Raw genomic sequence first — 21146 nt, forward strand, 5'->3', positions numbered from 1 at the left:
CCACTCACTTTGCCCATGCTGCTTTTAATTTTAGACATAGCTCATCTTTTGCAAGTGAAAATACTCTACTCTTTCCCCAAAATGGAAATAGGCTGTATCTTTTGATTACTAAAATAGGTAGAGCAAGAGCTGCTAGGTATATTCAAGCTCTGGGAGCAGCACTGATGCATTTAGTGTCATAACGATTTTCCACTTTCTCTCTGCTGCTCTCCCTGTTTGCCCCATCCCTGGAAACATTCAAGTTCAGGCTGGACAGGGCTCTGAGAAACCTGATCTATTTCAAGTTGTCCCTGCTCACTGCAGGGGCATTGGACTAGATGATCTTTAAAGGTCTTCCAATGCAAAGCATCCTATGATTCTATGCCATCCATTTACTTCCTTTTTTAACAACTGCTTAAATATTTTCTTCAGGTTGATGACTGATCATAACTTCCTTTCTGATAAGTCATACAGTAATAAATGTAATCTTAAAAAGCCCAGCTGAAGTCATGCACTCCTTATTCTGCATTTAAGGACACAACAGCATCTGTCATTTTAGCCAGTTCATTAGTGTCGGGAATCTATCTGCCTTCACCGTCTGAGAAATTTTACCTTTTTTATCATCTGTGAGTACACCAGATAGCACAGAGTCCAGGACAGACAACTGTGGGTCTCAAATCTTAATCCTTTTACCACATCATTGGCTATTAAGTTCTATCTTTATAAATTGGAAGATTTTTTTCAGTTATCTTATTGATGCCGAATTTCTTTTCATGAGCTCTTGATGAGCTTTTCTAGAAATAGAGGGTCATCAACAATATCAGCATTACCCCTATCAGTGTAGACTTCTTTACAGACTAATAGAAGCGAGAAGCACAATCATCCCTGTAAAAAAAATTTTAGCACTTTCTTGCTCTTATTCTGAATGGGTCCTCGGGTCTAAAGTTTCTAGAAAAGCCAGATTCACCTGCAACTTACTGGAGTCTGTCCTTTTCAAATGAAGTCACATTTACTATTATCCATTCTTCATGAATTAACACGGATTTACATGCTATACTCTTGGTAACTATTCAGATCCTCCACATACAAATAATAATGACCTGCTTGTTAGCTTTACTAAATTTGTTTTAAAAAATCTTGAATGCTCTTAGAATCATAGAATTCATATTATCACTTGAGAGACCGCTTCAGAGTGATGTTTTATTTTAAAAAGGCTCCAGCTGAGGAATCTCTCCAAATCTTTCCACAGCAAACTTATACCACTTCTCTGGACTCTTATTGTCAAGTGCAACTAGTTCAAACACCATGAATATGATCTATTACAAAAAAAAAGCCAAGCCCCCTCTCAATTCAGTATTAGTTTGCATTAGAAGCGATAAGCAGATTTTCTACACCCCATAATGTAGGGCATTAAACAACTTCTGGTTAGTCTAATCCAACAGGCAAACTATAGCAAGCCACTGGAAAAAAACACACAAACTTCTACTATAAGCATGTTGTTAATGACAGGATTCAGAACTATGGATGAGGTTAACATCACAAAAGTAGCTAATCAAAGAAAAAAAAAAAAAAACAACCTTGTTTTGGAAAATTTTCTGCCACACTATTTTTGAAGTTCACATACACTCCAAAACAAACGTGGCTTCCTTTGAAGTAAGGCCTACAGAATATTTCAACTCAAGGACTTCACAGTCACCCCCCCAAAAATAATCAAATATTGGCTTAGATTCCAAAAGCTGTGAAGCACCAGTTGTATGTCAGGGGCACAATCAATAGCAACCAAAGGTATTTCAAGAAGTAATTCATGCACCTACATACACCTCTTAATTCATACCATATGCATTTCTGGCAAGTCAGGGTTTAGTGGACTGAAGTCCTGCGATGACCTCTTTGCTCCAGATGAAAGTTTTGTTGTATCTGCCACTTCACCATTTGGTAAAATACCATCTGCAAACCAAACTCTCCTCTGTTCTTTGGGGCACAGACCTAGGACAGGTTAAAAAAACAACACTGACTTCATATTATTGTACTGGTCTAATAGCTGAAAAGGATAAAAATTAAGACCCTTCTCCCCCCAAATACATAGAGAATTTGTTTACTGGAACAAAGCACAGGTAGACAATTTAACACAAGACAGTCTCCATTCAGGAAAACACATGCAAAAAAAATCTCATATCAAACAATATAAACAGAGACGACAGCAAAAAAACCCCACATCCACATTTCATAAACAGAGACTTAAGACAGACTTGGTCAAGCTCACACATGGCATCAAAACTGGAAACTAAAGGTAACTTTCCAGTGTCCCAATTCACAGAGCTTCCATTTCACACAAAAAATATCAGTATACCAAGTATGTATCCACGATGCGATAAACAACTCTTTCCAAAGAGATCCTGAAAGTGTTAGATGTATTATACTATATTTAGCATACCTTCAATACCAGGTTGTTTAAGTACTGAGATAGGTAACAATGCAGAAGGTGAAGGAGAGCTAGCACTACCAGATATCTGGGCTTCCTCCAAAGGTGGAACAGCAGAATACTCAGCGGGCATACTGGAACTGGGGACAGAACCAGTTGGACTCATCATCCTTTCAAATGCCTGTGCTAAAAAAACATGGGTAGTTTTTAAGATCTCACAATTACATTCTCACAAAAATTTTGTTTACAGTGCAGTACTATGGGTGGGGTGGTTTTTTTTTTTTTTGCAAGAGCAGTGCACAATTTTTGAGCTAGTTATGAAAAATGAAAACTCAAGCTATTACACAGAAGAAAATTTAAACTCCTTGATTTTCTACCTGCACATTTGCCTAATTAATTCCTAACATAGAAACAGACCTCCTTGTACATCTTGCCACTGCTGTAGTGACTACTTTGAATCATCTGATCCCTGTACTTTGGTGCAAATACACATATCACGTTTATCAAGTCAAATTCCATTCAGGTGGCACATTTAATATCTGTTTTCAACTTGTTATTTAAATATTAACAATTAGGGCATCAATTTTCTCCTGATGTTTCCATAAGCATCCATAGTTAACCTTTTCTTAACTGAAAGCTATCTTATGATTCAATTACTGTAATACTGTTAAGTGACTTGTAAAAACATCAGGACAGATAGCTACATAAAATGCCCAAATAGCATGTAAGAACAAATTGGGGTACAGTCTTTAAACATGTAGAAGGCTACTGCAGAGGGAGGATCATTTTTGCTAGACTCCTGCCACAGATGACCCAATAGCAGAACTTCATACTCAGTCCTACAGAGTTCAAACCTACATTTATTTTTTTTTAAATAAAAATAAACAGCTTGCTACTCAAAGTTTAAAGTAAGAGCTGAAATCCAACTAAGAGGTATAATTCTCTCTTCCATCTCTGAAATAGGAAAACATACACTAATTAAAGCAGTGAAGCTCCCTAAAAAGAACAAAGATTAAAGAGATGCTATCTGTACCTATTCTTCTTTAATGATTAATGCAATTACAAAAAACCCCACAACTTTTTACCTTTATTAATATCATCATAACAGCCAGTACAGACTCTTGCTTCCTTCTCCATGTATTGTAGTTTGCACTTTCGTTTGCAACAAGCACCACAAAAAACCTGAATCAGAAAAAGACTGGAATTAAACATTATAGACAAATTCCAGTACTTCCTAAACTCATTTCCTATTATTACTTACTCCTCTTAGCAAAAGAAATAGCATTACATGAAGTATGCATACACATTTTTGGAAGTAGGGAAGGAAGAACGGAGCTTTAGCATATGTATCTTACAATACACTTCTATTTAGGGAGGCAGGAAAGTACCAGACTAAAAAGGCTTTTCCTGCATCCAGCTCTGGAGTCCTCAGCACAGGAAGGACATGGACCTGTTGGAGTGGGTCCAGAGGAGGCCAGAAAAACAGAGGGCTGGAACATCTCCCCTATGACAACAGCTTGAGAGAGCGGGGGTTGTTCAACCTGGAGAACAGAAGGGTCTGGGTACACCTTATTGTAGCCTTTCAACACTCAAAGGGTGCTTATAAGATGAGAACAGACTTTTTTCCAGAGCCTGTAGTGACAGGACAAGGGGCAAGGTTGCCCAGAGAAGCTGTGGATGCTCCAACTAGCAATGTTCAAGGGTGATGGGGCTCTGAGCAACCTGATCTAGTGAGAGATGTTCCAGCCCACAGCAGGAAAGCTGAACTACATGATTTTTAAAGCTCCTTTCCAACCCAAACTATGCTACGATGCTATAATTAAGAATCTCAAAAACTCCACAATTTGGGTCAAACTACAAAGCCTGCCAAGTCTGCTTTTGATCACAGGTTCTTCCTATCCTGTTCCCCAGAAGCACAATCTATCCATATCAGAAGCTTTTCAGATTTGTCAGCTATTTCTTTTGGACTAAAGCAATCCTTAGACGTTTACAAACAACCTTTTGTTGGCCAGGAATGCACACATACATAGCTAAGCACTCAGCTCTTGCCAATACTCTTCTCATTCAGCTATAAAACAGCAGCACCTAAAATTTCTTGCTGTGAGTGAATCTACTTTCATAAGGCCAGGTGCCCACAAAATAGCTAAAACTGGGGTTTATTTTTTAAGATCATAGCTGGAAGTAGTTGATATATAATTGCAGAGTGATTAGAACACTCTTCCAAGAAATAAACTCGTTTGATTCTAAACCCTCTGGAGCCTAATATTCAAGCCTGCATCTTAATTTCTCATGAAGAAACCTTCAGGGAAAAAAAAACCCAAACAAAACCAAAACCCACAAAATGTACACAACAAAGAGCAGCAACAAGGAGGACACAAGTGATAACTTATTATATTAAAAATTTCACCTAGAGCAATGAAAGAATTCCAGGTTGCACCACCTATTCCCAAATTCACTCCTACTTCTGTTAATCCCATAACTGCTTTACATTAGACAACAGTGATAGAAACAATGACTGAACCCCAGAATTGGGTCAGATTTGCTTTACTGGTTTACAATTATCTCTGAAGATAACTGTTGCAGTGTCCCATTAGGATTCCTTAATGGTGAAAACGTTCTAGTCTCATACCAGCAAAGAGCTGTTCTTTATCCACTGATCTTGCAGCACTGTGGGTTGCATTAAGTCTCTCCACAAGTGTTACCAGTTTGTCATGACTCTTTTACCTCATGGAAAACTATCTAAGCCAGAGCTCACTGCTTCCCAAGCTATTGACTAATGCTGGCTCAGGAACTACGTTGGCTAAGTAGGCTCCCCAACTCTGTCAGAACGAATAAGCTTAATTGCCTTCCTGTTACTAGCTCCCTTCAGCAAAGCATTTTAAAAGCCTGCTGAAAGCTGCTTTGAAAGAATAGAATATGCTCTTCTACTCCAACAGGATGTATCTCCAGTCTATTTTTAAGCGGAGATGGGGGAAAAAAGTGCATCTACATGCAGCCTGGACTATACCTGCACAATCCCATTCAAAGAAATACGCCTCTAGTAGTAAAGCTGTTTCCCACAGGAGTTCCCATAAATATCTGGTGCTTTTCTCACTTTTCCCTTATGTTCTTTCAAGGGTGATTTGCAGGTTTCCAAAGAGTCACACCATTTTTAGCTATATATAGTCAGAATTAGCCTTGACAAAAGGTATCTTTTGAAACCTCGGTCTGACAGAACCCTTCTACTGCTGACCACAGTTAAGTAAGTGGAAGGAACACTTAAGTGTCTTCTGCTACTCCTGATTATCTCCAGGAAAACAAAGTGGATTAAGAAAAAAAAGCAAAACAAAACCAAAACCCAACAAACAGTAGTGACCAAGCAAAAAGTTGTTATTACAAGTGAACTCCTCTAAGTAAAGTCACTGTAAAAACAGTTAATACTTGAGCTCAAAAAAGAAACTATTTCAATTGCTTCTGCATTAGTGTCACAGATAATTTACCTCAACTGAAAATGCACATGCTCAGTAAAGATGTTAAGAATGTAACTGGTGAAGATTAATTGTTAATCAGTGTTATGGTTTGAGAGACCCATAACAATTCGTTGTCATTTAGACAATCATTCTATCACCCGATGACCCCTCCCCACCTGGGAAAGGGAAATCGGGAAAAAACAAGAAAACCTGAGAGCTGAAGTATAAAGAGATTTAATAGAATAAGATTAGATAAATAACATTAACAGCACTAAAGAACTGATATTGATCCTGACTCCAATACAGAATATGCAAAGATTATACTCAGCCAATTATATCAGTAGAAGCTGTGCACTCCCAGCAGTGGACAGCAAGTCGGACACTGCGAGCGCTACGGCTTCAGGAGAAAGGGAAGGCCTCAGGGCTCCGGCACCAGGACACAAAGTTCTCAGGATGGCAGCCATCAACGGAGAGAGCAAACTTCACAGCAAACTTTCCTATTTATAATAAGCGTGACGATGGTATGTAATAATCCTGTTGGCCAGCTTGGGTCAAGCGCCCGGGTCTCGCTCCTCCTCATCCCTGCACCTGGCTAGCTCGAAAACACTGAGACCTTGAGACCCACACACCATAGCTGGCTGTAAAGTAAATATTTTCACAAATTCAGACACTGGAGTCTTCTAAAAGTGCAGTTTTCCCAGGCATTAGAAGAAAAATTAGTCCTGTGTCTCTCAAACCAGGACAATCAGTTACAATCCACTTTAGGGCTTCAAATGCTAAGCAGCACAACCCTTTCCCATTGGTGTTCTCCTTTTACACTTAAGTGGGTGCCACTGGGACCCACAAAAGAGGAGGCAGCTTAATCTTAATGCACAAGAGATAAGAGGTGAAGACAAACTAATAGACAGGTAATGTAACAGGGGGAAGGAGATGAAGATTAGCCTGCTGAGCAAAGAAATTGATTCTGGTTGAGCTAGGAAGAAGGGTACCACAACAAGAGAATAAAGAAACTGAGAAGCTGTTTGGCCTCACAAGTGCTGCAGATGGGAGAGAAGGCAGAGACCACTAACTTCACACTTCTCTCCTGCACAGAAGCCAGAATTCACAAGTGTTGCCATTTTCATTGATAAAAAAGGTGTACGACCACATGAAAACTATACAACTGTCTTCCAGAATAGTCCACAGAGAACAACTGTGAATTTCTACCAGTTTCTCCTCATGTCCAAGTGGCTAAAAACATAACCCAAGACAGGTCTGCAAGGACTGCTTTTTGTTTAAGACAAAAGTTACTATTAAAAAGTGTCTTACAAGGCAGAAAGTTAAGCTATTGAACATTCAGAAAAGCTATGACAGAGTTACAACTGCACAGCGCTCCAATATCTGTAAAGTTTAGATAATCTATACTGCCTTCGCTCATTTTCCCAATGAATGTGCATTGTGATGCTCTGTCGTGGTTTCACTTGGGATAGAGTTAAGTTTTTAACTAGCAGCCGGTATAGTGCTATGCTTTGGATTTGGGATGAGAAACAGCACACTGGTGTTTTCAGTTGTGGCTAGGCAGTCAAGGCCTTTTCTGCTCCTCATATCACCCCATGAGCGAGCAGGCTGGGAGTGAACAAGAAGCTGGGACAAGACACAGCTGGGACAGCTGACCCCAACTGACCAAAAGGATATTCCATACCATGTGACATCATGCTCAGTATATAAAGCTGGGGGTAGAAGGAGGAATGGGGGACATTGGGAGTGATGGTGTTTGTCTTCTCAAGTAACCATCAAGCGTGACGGATCCCTGCTTTCCTGGAGATGGCTGAACACCCGCCTGCTCATGGGAAACAGTGAATGAAGTCCTTGTTTGGCTTTGCTTGTGTGTGTGGTTTTTGCTTTACTTATTAAATTGTCTTTATTTCGACCCATGAGTTTTCTCACTCTTACTTTTCCGAATTCTCTCCTCAGTCCCTACCAGGGGGAGTAAGTGAGCAGCTGCATGATCCTATCTGCTGACTGGGGTTAAACCACAACATGCTCCCTCTTATTAAACTGTTCTTCTGCCAAAACCCTCTCTGTTAACACACAAGATCAGCAACACTAACAGCTGATGGTTGTAAACAGGACTGTGTAGTGAAGGATGCTTTTATCCCCATCTATAGACAAGCTGCAAGAAATTTCACAGTGCACATAAACAGGAACTTGAAGTCAGTCAGTCTTATGACTAAAACGAAAGTCACTCTGAAGAACTGTTTTAAGCGGTTACAAAACTTCAGCAGGATATTCTGCCAAGTGATTAAGTTCAATGACTTCTAGGTTGTCAGAAGGAGTTCTTCATTTTCTTGGCACCCAAATGCAGAGCTACATTTTAGTTCTCGCTTACTGCAGTTGAAATAAATGGGTACCATGCTTTGAACACACAGTACTAGAAAAGGCATCCTGGAAAAAAGTTACCAAGCCTCTCCAGATGCCTCTCAATGCTACAGATGCAAAATGTTAGTAAGTACTGACATTAAGCTTTGCTCGATCTCCTCATCAGTAAAGCTTACAGAGGAATACTGAAAAATAAGTTAATTAGTATTGTTAGTATTCCCATTTATGTACAAGTGTAAGCCACAGTAGCTCACAAGGGAATTCTGGATTAAGAATAAGGCTTGACATTGTTTACTCATTGCACAAGACCACTGGTTGAAAAAAGTTCTATGGATTACTTGCTCAGCTGGTGAGTACCATTCACCCCACAAAAGTAGCATGCTTTTCCCCTGAGATGACTCCCCAGGAAAAATTATACATCTAAACACAGAGGAAGACAGAATTTAGGCTATAAATCCTCTGCAATGGTACTGCTGTTACAGCTCCTGAAAGAATGCAACCCTTCCAGATTCATGGACAGAGTTTTATAGAATCATAGAATTGTTGAGATTGGAAGGGACCTTTAAGATCAAGTCCAAACATTAACCTAACCTGACAAAACCACTTCTAAACCATGTCCCCAAGTACCATGTCTACCCTTTTTTAAACACCTCCAGGGATGGCAAACAGCTGGTATAACCACTTACCTGAATTCCAATCATCACTACCACTTCAATTTTTTTAAGCTTAAATACTTAAGCTTAACTTAAAAACTGAGTAAAAAGCTGATTCACCGTGACTACTATGAAGTCCACAGTTTCACCTTCCTTGTTCTATGCAAGACACATTAGTCTAGCCAGTAATGAGAGATAAATTTAGAACATTCTCTGTACTTCCCTTTAACTATTTTCACAAAGAAGGTCATATGTTTCTTAATTAATATCAGTCTTTTCCAACAGTCTAAGTTTCTGCGAAGGAAAAATAAAAATAATTTTTTTTAAAAATAAAATACTTTGACCTAGAAAAATTCTGTCAATATTCTTTCCTTTCTGTATTCTGATTTTCCCTAAATCAGAATTAATTTGCTTTTAATAACACAGGACCGCTCTCAAATAACTTACCTTTCCACATGCTCGACAGTGGTGTCGCCTTTTTGTAAACGTGAACTTGACTTGGCAGTTCATACAGTTGGGTGCCTCTGAATCAGGAACCCACAATGGTTGTTTTCGTGAGACAGCTGCAGGTATTTTAAGAGATTCTAAATTTTCAGATGTTTGATTTCCTCCAGCTTCAGAGATGCTTTCCCCAGAGTGCGCAGGTTCAGAATTTTTACCAATATTTACACTGGTGCCTGAGAGGGGAGCTTCTGGGGTAAAAGAAATAGCTTCCTGGTTTTCTCTCTCAAGTACATCTGTTCTGTTCAGTTGTCTCTGACCAATGTCTCCTTGGGAAAGGCCAAGCAACTGCTTTGGTCTTGCACCTTCAGTATGAACATTAGAAACTAGTGCTTCATTACGACTCTCAGTCATGTCCTGAATATGAGACATATTCTCTTCTGTGGCAGACTCTGATTCATTGGCAGTAAGAGATACTTCAAGATTACTATTAACACTAGTTATCTCCTCTAGTTTTGCTTGCATATGTTCTTCAGTGACCTCTGTGAAATCCTGGTTGTTCACATCTGTTAAAATCCCTTCATCTGCATCAGCTTCCATTAAATTACTATCATTATCTGAAAACTTCAAGACATTGGACTGAAGACTTTGTCCATACAAAAAATCATCAAGCTCAGCATCACTTATTAGAGTATCACTTTTAATAACATTCTCTTCAACAGTAAAGTCAGCCATAACTGGGCTCATACTTTCATTGTAGTAAGCGTCTATACCAACACCATATGGGTCAGCTTCATATTCTAGAAAATCAGAAGCAAAAGCCTTGATTTGCTGAGAATCACCATCACCAATTATATTCTCAGTATCATACCTCTCTCCCTCTGTACTTTTTTCCACAACACTGTTGTTGATTTTAGCTATATATCCTTCCTGTTCATGCAAGTCAGCGTTTTCACAGGATTCCCTACCTGAGAGATCAGTTTTAGACTTTCCAGCATGAACAGTTAAAATATCACTAATAACCTCCGCCATTTCGTTTTGAGGTAGAGGATTAACTTTTTCTTCCGTTACAGCTAACGAACCACATATAGATACAGGAAGTGGAAGACACGACAGTGAGTTCTGGATATCCTCAACTGAAATACATGAGGTTGAAACACTGTTTAGTATTTCATTGCTATTAAGTTCTTCACTACCTACATTTTCTTCTGAGATTTGCTGTTCCAATTCTACTTCAGCTCCTGTTTGACATGAGGAGCCTGGTAAAATAAAATTTCCAGGTAATGTTGCATGGTTTTCATGCAACTGAGGCCTCTTTGGTAGATCCGAAGGCATGGATTCAACACTACTGTCATCTTTTGAGTCCACCTTTTCTACGGCATTTCTTCCGTACGTCTTTTTGCTTACTGCAGAGCATGCACTTTCATCTTGTGGTTCACAAGGAAATTTTTCATATGCTTTCTCATCTTTGGGACTGCATGCATTTGAATTCTGTGACGTTACAGGGACACACGCAATATTAAGGCGAGCTGTTTGTTCAAGCTGCTCAAATACTGCACTGCCCTTTACAGATTCTGTCCTGTGTTGATCATCACATGGATCCGAGATCTTTGCTGTAGCATAACTGGCTGATTCTAAAGCTAAATGATTGATCTCCTCTGTTTTCAGATGTCCTGAATCTTGTAGCATTGAGTCCCCATCACTCTGCTCTGTACTTGAAACACCACTGCAACCTGCTGATGACACGCAGGTAGGAACAGGTACGCAAGATACACCAAAGCCAATCAAACCTTCACTGTATCGGAAGTCATCTGGCTGCAACTTTTGAGTATCTTCATGAGTAGCCACTGAATGGATTAAGTTACCTGTGTCATTAACAAGATCACACACAGGTATGCTACACCTTCCCAGGTTTGAAGCCTGAATTTCATTTAAGGAACCACTGTCCACAGTGGACAAAAGATCAGGTCCAGCAACATTCTTCTCATTTTGTGGTGAGTAACTCAGAAGGGCCTCACTTGTTCCAATGTGGCTAGCTAGAGAGATTTCTTCTGATGAAGTATAATTGTTAGCACCCTCTTGCAGTTTTGGTGTTGGGTATACATGTTGTAAGCAATCCAGAACTGAAGAAAGCGAATGGTGTTTTGAGTCATGTGGACTGTGAAGTGTTCTGTAGCAGTCATAGTCATCTATTTTAAGCAAAAAGAGATCAAAAGCAAACGTTATAAAACCCCTCCCTTTCCATAATGCACTCCCTCTAAAACCCATCTATTCATCAATACAAACTTTTACTTAGCATATGTTATTTTCAAATTCCATCGTACCAGTCATTTGACTAATATCATTATGCTGGAGAATAAGGTAGCGCAGGAACTAACCTGTATTCTGTTCAAATTCATCAAGTAGTTTGTCCAAATCACAGACTGCAGCTTTAAAGTAACTGTCCATTCTAGTTACACTTCAGTGAAGCTTTAGCCTTCTTAAATCTAGAAAGAAAAACAAAGTATTTCATTTGTAGCATTTTCCTGTTTATGAAGTCAGTGTTACTATTAGAAGACTTCTATTAAGTATTTTTTTCTTTTTAATAACATTTTCTTGTCTCTCCATGTAAACAAAATCTAAGTATAAACAGGGCTGCAGACTGTCAGCCTCTATGTACTCTAAATATGTTCTACAGTATACTCAGTACGCTATGCACAATACACTCAAAAATTCACCTCAGATCACGAAATTGAGGCTGCCTTATTAAAACCAAATGCATCTGAAAGCACATACTATGGCACTATAATATCAGTAAGTTTAAAACCAGAAGGGATACTAGGATCTTCTAGTTTGAGCCCCTATACACTTTACACCACACACTTCACAGGTAAAAACCCAAAATACGTCATCATTACACTTGCAACACAAATGAACTGTTTAAATAAATGATGCCTGCATAATCCCAGACATTTCATGCTTTAAACTACAGTAGAAAGCATAAAAAGTATCCTTGTGTTGGCAGAAGCGCCAGCAAGAAAAACATCTCCTCTAGGAGTCTGAGCCTGACAACAAATTCAACACTGAGCACGTGAACACAAGACTTAAAGGAACAGCTTCTCTTAGTTCCCAAGCTATCCAACCAATCAACTTCAATTACTTTCAGCTATAACCAAACGTTTCAGATAAGACTAAACACTGGCTAAACCCTAAAATATATCAGGAACTCTAAAGCAGACAACCAGCTGAAGCACTGAAATATGAGACAGTCACCTTAACACAGAGCTGCAATGCATTTAAGCAGGTTGAGGTCAGTACTCCTCCCCCTCAATGATCCACAAACTGCTTTTAAATCCTCCTCTTAAACCTTCCTCCAAGGCTAGGAGAAAGAGAAAAAAATCTGCCATGGTAATTCAGATAATGTCTAGTCTACTCAAAACACAAAAACCATCCACTTTCTCCAACACCCAAACAAAATTTTTCTTTTTTTTTTTTTTTAAAATCTTTTTAGAGACTTACCAACTCATCAAAAAGCTATTTATTAATCACATTCCCTATTGCAAAACACCCCATTTAATTTGTTTAATGAAGATTTCCAGCCACTCAATGTTATGCCTTTTTGGTCACTCTGAATTGCTTTCTAATTCCACATCTTTTTTGTGTCTGAATACCCATACTGTGCCATTACCTAAAACATATAATCAAGACATTACTTACACTTCCCTTAAGTAAACTGAAGGGACTCAGATCCCTTTAGTGTAATGTCCGGAAACTAGACCCCATGGAGGTCTGTCTAGTTTTTCTTCTACTCTTATCAGCGCACTTAGTCTCTGCATTGGCTGACTTCACACCCTACCCCCTCCTCCCCATTCAATGTACTTTGACCACCTAGTACTGTTTCTTCTCAAAGCTTGTGGCCCAAAGAAATACTTCAATCCTCTCATATCACTTATGCCACGCTACAGCTATGGATCTAGACTCTATGCTTTATTTACTCCACTGAGGTGTAAGGTTTCCTCTCACTGAATGGTTCAGATCAGGTGCATCTTATTACCACATTAACATGCATGCGACAAGAATATTTTAAGCTAATATATAGTTCAAAGAGAGACTTGCAAAGCATAAGAAAGGTGAAACAAATAGCATGCAACATAACACTATGCAGTACTTTGTACCCATATATGAACAAAAAATAAACAATTTGAATATACCACTATATTGATATCCATGGCCATGAATTAGTCACCCCAATGGTTTTCAGCATGCTGCACCATAAAAGTCTCACACAGCTATCTAATAAGCATCAAACAGCAAAAAGTCCATACTTAACGCCATTTCTATTACACTCATTTGAATTCAGTTCTTGCCTGTAACAATTATCTCATCTCGTGACCTCTTAGCAAGTAGGAGATTACAACTTGAAATAGAAGTTTATTCAATTAGAGCCTTACAAGGTTAACAGCTTTTGGTGGTTCATTAAGAGACATTAAAGTACAGATCCCATTCTTAAAGCATGTATTTATGGACAGCAACAAACCGACCCTTAAAAGTTATTTGAGCAGACCGTATAAACTAGAAATATTGAAGGACTGTGAGAATACTAGAGATCAAGGAATACATAATGCTGATTTTTATTCTCTGTAAGGATTTATTTCACAGCCTTACCACTCAGGTATAACTTAAGTTACAACTAACGTGCAGACTAACATCTGTGACCAAAAGGGGTGACGGTCACAGGCCCCTCACCACTCTCCAGCCACATATTCCCCAAGGCTTCATTTGCGCTGGCACCCACTCTCATCTCATCCCACAAGAAGTCAGGTCAAAGAGCTGAAAAGACAGAAAGTCACGTACTTTAGAGAGAAAACAAAGTTAGTTTTTTTCCTTGTTTCTCCACCAAAACAGGTCTCCAAAGTGAAACAAACACTAACCTAGCACAAGGTCCTGGCAAGGATCTTAAACCTGGATGCTTCACTCTGTTATCTACACAAAACACTGTTTGCAGGGTTACAGTCCTACAAGTTAAGGTCCCAATTTACCGCAATCAGAATTTTATTGCTGATTTAAAAAACTATTCAAATGTGTTTTAAAAAAGTTTGTTTACTTCATTAACAAACATTTATCACCAATAAATCAGACTTAAAGACATCCTCTGAAATGAATTTTGTTCAGGTATGTCAATGACACCAGAAGCTCTTAGAAAAAAAAAATCTTCCATATTTCAACAAATATACTGAGGCAAGTAATCATTTCAGCTATCTTTATCTTACACTTAAAAGACCTAGAGATTATCCATTATTTTGCACTCTTAAGTGGTACAAGACAAATTTTGAATTAAGCATATACGTACGCATTGTTAGATTATAATGCTAAATAGGTAGATTAGAAGAATGCATTTGCACTGTACGCTGTTGGCCCCCTGGCCTCTCTGAGAAAGGAAAGAACTCAATGCAAAGAGCTGCAGAACTGAAATAATATGCAAATATTTACACACATGTAATATAGATTAAATCACTTCTACAGAAAGCTCAGAAAACTACCATGATACCTCAGTCTATTGAGTCAATAAGGTTGATACATTTAGTTAAATTTATATAGGTTTGAAATAAATGGTTCCATGAGTTAGTACAGCATTTTGAACAAAACAACTTTCAGTAACTAGCATATGATTCCTGCTATTTCACTACTCTTTCTTAAAATGCTTCACAGGTTTTCGGCTTTTCTAAAACAGGCCTCCAAGAAAAAAAAAAAACAAACACTAACCAACAACAAAATCAAAACCCCCAAACCAGGGTAACAAACACCTTATCTTATCTCTCTCCCATCTCCCTGTCCTGAATCCACGTATCTGCATCACCAAAAATGTGTAAAAGCCTTCTGGTTTCTTACCTTCTAAATCATCTTTCAGCAACAAGACCAAGTTTTATTTTTTGCTCACTAGAGTTGCCTACAGCCAATCCCAATATTTACATTAAACAAGCAGTGGATTAGAAACTGTGGCAGTATGCTCTCCCCCCCGCCCTCTTCCTCGGCTCCTACTCAAGCCATAACTGTCAGTGGAGGTTGTGATGGGTTGCACCTGGACTTTGGGGGATGGATGGCAACATAGCCAAACACTGTCTGGAATAGGGACCTAGATGCCCTGCTGCTATGCAAATATGACTATAGGTCAATTATCTTACTCTATAAATAGTGGACAGCCCAAGGCACGTTGAGCTCTCCTACAGGGCAGCAGGCTGCAGACCAGGATCTCCCCTTGAGTAGGGCCACCACTGAAGGTCGCTCCTCGAGGCTGAGAGATTCCTTGCCGCAACAGATCCTCAGTAAGCGGTTAATAGCACGCTAAACTGAAATCTTAGCTAAGTGATAAAAAAAGATTGATTGTGCATATATAACTTTTTAGATGTAAACCGTTGACCAAATCTGGGACTAAGATTGGATCCAGCTGCACCCACACTTCTCTCTGAGGAGTTTAGAAAGCAAGAGCGCCCTCTCTGAACCTTGTGACTCAACAAGAGGGTTCCCCTGACAGCTCTGTCTAACCCTGTCCCCTATGCAGTAAATAATCAAGTGTGTTTTGCCATTGAATCTCATTAAAACAGTCACATTTACTATCAAACTTTGTTGAATCCCTCTTTTCTATCAATAAATATTTCACTGCTTTTGTCTTATGAGAGAAGTGAATCACTCGGCCCATGGCAGAAGCTTTGAAAAAGATCTAGTGACATTTTTATTACGTGGCTGCTTGTTTCCCTGAGCAAAAGAAGTCTGTAGGAACCATTTGTTTTAGCAAACTGCCTTTGTTCTGAACATATTCTTTTAAGAATTATACTTCTAACAATCTGAAACCAGCAGCACAACCACTTTATTTTTTTAAGTAGGTAGAAGCTTCAGTAGTAGAAACACTCACTATCCCTCCACCCCCAATCCTACAAAACCCTTAAGAAAAGAAACGACTGAGATGTGAGAGGGAAATAATAATTTTGTATGGGCAAGGAAAGTGCATGCAGGGACAGGAGGAGTGCTGAGTGTAGAAGAGGAAACTACAGCTGCTTATGCCCACAGATCTTTCCACTGCAGGTTTCAGAGGAACTGTTCAGTCACCATTCCTTACACCATGCCAGTTTAACATCCGTTAGGTGAGGTTGCACATAGAGCAAGAACTGACCTGGGTTAAAAAGAGGTATTTTTCAGTCAGGCAAGATCCTCACGTAGACATACAAGAAAACGTGCCTGCACACCAGCAGCGGCAATGCACGAGCAGGAAGGAATCACGACCAGTAAGAAAAGCACAAGGAACTTAATCTGCTTGTCCAGCAGACACCTTCAGGACTGGAGTCAATCCTCTCCTTGCTGCTGCCACCTCTTACGCATTTAAAGGCACAGGCCTTCTGTCGACTACACAGCACTGAGTGCTGCCCTCTGAACATGTTTTCTAGAGCTCTGAATACACTCACTAGACTCTCTACAAGTTGGTTCACAGATTAATTTTTCTTTTAATAAACTGCTAAAATACAATGTTCATAACTGTATCTGAGGCATTAAGTCCTTAACAGTGCAGTGAGATATATCTGAGGCTCTTACTAGCTCCATTTTATAATTTTTTCAATGTAGAAAGCTTTAAGTTTTAAACAATGGTTAAATCACTGCTTGATAAAGACCATATGCTTTCATTTTAAGATAAGTTAAATATTTATGTGTGAGGAGACTTGAAGATGAAATATCAGTCCTCAAAAAAGAAAAAAAAAAAAAAGCATTACTACAGTACAGTGATAACAGTTAGTATCTGATGTTGTAAAACTCATTTTAAAGAACAAGATCCAAGAAAGCTTTATTTCAGAGAGTCCAGTTTAGATCAGGGAATGCAGTTATGATTAAATCAGGTAACTTAGTTTATAGTTTTAGAGATTTACTTTCACAGATTACTGTGCTGAATTAAGCTAATTTGGTCTGCTGTTTCCTTAAGACATTTTACTGTCTACTGTATGAGTAAACTACAAGGCCTGACGTTAGGAGGGGTGCTCAATTACTACTTCTTCAGCCAGAAATACATTAAAGATGATGTATTAATGGATAGAAACATGTCACATTCTGAACATTTTACACTGTTACAGGTCATCACACCTGTCATCCTTATGTACATCTCAATTCCTTAAGCAGCAGCTAATCTCAGTTGAAGAACAGAACACACCGCTTACAAGGGTTTCCAAGCACATGGGTTGGCAAAGGTCCATTTTTCTTTCCAGTTAACAGTCAAGTCTTTGTTTTATCGATTGAGTATCCTTTGGCTTCAAGACAGAATAATACTTCTTGTTGACGTATTACAGAAAAGCACACTAAGAGTACTTGCCACTTCTCTAGGTAAACATTTGGTATGTTTCTAAACAACCTTAATTTAAGTCTCTTATCTTTAAAAGCTTTTACTTGTGCCTTGATTTCAAGACCAGCATTCTTCATTACCTTACCCAAATTTATTTAGGGGAAAACTAACACCACTCAATTGCTATGTCAGGCAGCAGTCACCATGGTGAACCCAGGAAGCCAGTACCTAGAACAGCCGATGTGTACAGTACTTAAGTGAGCCAGTCTGCGGCAATCTCCGGAAGGATTCTGAACAGTTAATAGTGAGGTCAAATTGACACTTGGTCAAACACCCTTCTTTACCTCCTGAGGCCTTCAAGAGACAAGCTTAAATGGAACAAAAGAGAATAGCAAAGGTTTTCTAACATTATTTGCCCAGTCCGACAAGGGTTGGTCTCTGGGAAACTCCTAAGACTGCATTTTAAATTGCATAGAGTTATCTTAAGAAACAGAGGCAGTAATTCTACTACATAAAATCTGTTACCTAAGGGAAGCAAATACTGTGATTTGGATGACTGTACAATAAGTGCAAGTGTGTCAGTGCATTTAGAAACCCTTTACTTTTATACCCTTTATAAATCACTTCTAATATAACAGGCACATATTCCAGGGTTCAAAACCAACATTCCACTAGGGACTTCTCAATGCACTCTTATTTATAGGAGAAGATAACAGAAGTCTGCTACAGTAGAGAATGGCCAAGTTACAGGACAGATGGTCCACTTTTTTTTTGGTCTCTAAACGGAGGGAGGTAGTAGTTTTCAGTGGTGATAACTTGTAAAATAAAATGCATAAGTAAATTATTACCAGCTAACCAGTTTAATGTCTGATGACAAGTATCCTTTTGATGTTTAAGAATCCCTGAAAAACATTCTCTGTAATGTTAATCTATATAGGCATTACCAGATCTTCAGCTAGTCACACCTTACTACCTCTGCAGAATCCAGGCCTGCTTTTATATGGAACATGCTAAAACACCACAAGATCAGGTCAGAGAAAGAAACACATACATGCACACAAGTCTTTACTCCAGAAAACCTAAAATTAAGATGGCTACTGTGGTCAGTTATCAGGAAAGTCTTCTTGCTCACTGCAAACTTACATTATTTCAACTTCACCATTGTGTTTAATAATTATTATTTAGTCTTCACACAAAGCTACGTTGAAGCTTTTATCCTCACAACAGGATTTAGGTAGTTTTTTCCAGCTTACCACCCAGCAACTACCACAAGAACAAAGCCTCTGACAGAAATACAACCATTACGAACTATTGAAGCTCACAATGCCATAGAGGTGCTGCATCAAGCACAGTATGCCTCTTCTCTGATCTTAAGGGTATGTAATTATTTAGTTACCAGCCTTCTCCTTCTTGCCCGCCCCCCCCAACATCCCTGTGCCACACAATTACTCATAGGCTTGAGGCCGTACAGACAAAAAAATTGAAGGGTACAACTGCCCACGGAGATCATCAGCAATCAATTTAACAGGGAAGTTCACTACAACTAAGCAAATGCTTTGTGAACAACTTAAACGTTGTCAAATAAAAGTTAAAATTATTTGTGCTGAGCAAGACAACATATTATCCAACCCAAAACCTGCAGCCGCTGCTCCCACTGCAAATTTACTAGCTGAATCAGGGGTTGAATATAAAGGTTACAGAAGTTTTCAGACAGACAAGAAAAGGCTTACAAAGGCTTACATGGCACACTGTAAAAAACTAAACTGCCTTGCTTAAAAAGCAACATTCTGTTCATTCAACAGTTTCTTCAGAATAATATAACTATTGACAGCATTATGATATTATCACCAACAATCAGAGAACTCTATCCCAACATCATCTTCAGCCACAGAAGATTTTCCTTTCATTCATCTACAGCAATTTGATTTTGCTTTTCTGAACAGAAAATAGTATCATTCATACCACACAGAAAAAATTGTCTGTTGACAATTACCAGTTTTCACCAATGCTCCAACACATCAGTGGTACCATCAACAGCCAGGCACAAAGCTGAAGAATCCACTTGCTCAACTGAACAAATGCATCTCTCACATGCTGCTCACAGTGCCATCCATCATTAGTTGTATTAGCATTTATTACTCAGCATTAGAAAATGACTCACGAGAACATGATTATTACATCAGGCCTGAAAGATCATTTAACAGAAACCATTGTTCCCTCAATATTCTCATCTGTTCTGATTTGCATTGTTAATAACCAGATATTCATAACAGACAACCTCAGCAATACAGCAGTAGATCCTAACAGCATCTAGTACTGGCAGTCAACTGGATCCTTTTCTGTGCTCTCCTCATTTCTCCAGAATGTACTAATAACCAGTTCTCTCCTGTTATAGCTTGTATTTAAATACAGACTGTTTCTCAGTTTATGCAGAAGCATGTCTTAAAACATTTAATGCCTGTAAGTGTATGGTGTAAGCGTGTCCACTACACTCTGTACCCCATACCAAAACAAATGGAACAGAAGTACCAAAACCATCACTCATATCCTTAAACCTCTAGGAGCAATTAATCCACCTAAGCAACCAAACGTGCACTATGCAGCATGAAGCGCTGCAGGAGTACTACCCAGTTAGCTGCTAGAGTGCAAGTATCAAACTGTATGCTAGAAATCACAAGGGTTTATTATTGTTTCATTACCATCTCCAATTTCCAAGGAGCACATTCGCTGACGCTACCGAGACTGTAAAATCCTTATGGCACAAAGTTTCCCTAATGACAGTCTTATCAGTTCTGAAGTACACAAGCCCTTCTCCGGGCCTGGAATACACTTCAGCGCTCCATGCCAGCTTAGGTCACTTTCCTCAGCCGAGACAAACGCGCATCTGTGCCTGACCAGGTGAGACAAAGGCAGTCAGCACCCACCACGGTGCTGCCGGCGGCGAGGGCAGTGCTAACGCTCAGGCCGTGTCCCCTGGGACCGGGGGACGGACGGGCAGGTCAGAGCCGCGCCGGGCGCCTCCCCAGAAATCCCGTCCGTGGCCGCGCCCCGCGAGCCCACAGCGGCTCCTGCCCCGGCCGGGAGCCCCGGGAGACACCGCCACACGGCTCCCCCCGCCTCTCTGCGGGCAAGCCGCGGGCTCCCGGCCAAGGAGGCCGGACCGGGAGACGGCGGCTGCCGGTGGGAGGAGGCCGCCCGGGCCGCGCTTACCTCACCGCGGCTCCCATCCCCCCACGCCCCTCCCGCCCCGTACCCACATCCTCACCCCCAAGATGGCGGGGCAGGGCTGCCCTCCCGGGCCGCTGGGCGAGGGGGACGCGCGGAACACTCCCGGCGCCGCCGCCAGTTCACCTCAGAGGCGGCCCCTCCCCCCGCCAGCGGCTCCGGGACAGCGGCGGCAGCGCCCCTTGTTTGCGCGCCCGAACGCCGCTCGGCGCATGCGCGGCCCCGCCCCGCCCACCCCGCGCCTGCGCAGAGGCGGCGCTCGGCAACACCCGCCCCCTTATCTTGACGTCACCCTCCGCGGTGACGTGATTCTTACTCCA

At 40.1% G+C, this 21146-nt stretch overlaps 1 protein-coding gene across 2 annotated transcripts in view; it reads right to left on the reverse strand.

The window, feature by feature from the left end:
- Positions 1 to 20990, reverse strand: part of ZFYVE16 (zinc finger FYVE-type containing 16) — a 34944-nt gene extending 13954 nt beyond the window's left edge. For both annotated transcript variants that reach the window (XR_014270216.1, XM_082497812.1), the window contains exons 1-6: positions 20867 to 20990; positions 11681 to 11788; positions 9309 to 11491; positions 3487 to 3583; positions 2414 to 2587; positions 1814 to 1965 (exon numbers count right to left, since the gene is read on the reverse strand). Coding sequence is in view for 1 of the 2 variants with exons in the window: in XM_082497812.1 (XP_082353938.1) it covers positions 1814 to 1965; positions 2414 to 2587; positions 3487 to 3583; positions 9309 to 11491; positions 11681 to 11750 (2676 nt within the window). In the remaining variant the exon portion in view is untranslated. The remainder of the gene's footprint in view (positions 1 to 1813; positions 1966 to 2413; positions 2588 to 3486; positions 3584 to 9308; positions 11492 to 11680; positions 11789 to 20866) is intronic.
- Positions 20991 to 21146: the final 156 nt, after the last annotated feature.

Source organism: Vanellus vanellus (assembly GCF_965231255.1).
Source record: "Vanellus vanellus genome assembly, chromosome: Z".
Lineage (NCBI taxonomy): Eukaryota > Metazoa > Chordata > Aves > Charadriiformes > Charadriidae > Vanellus > Vanellus vanellus.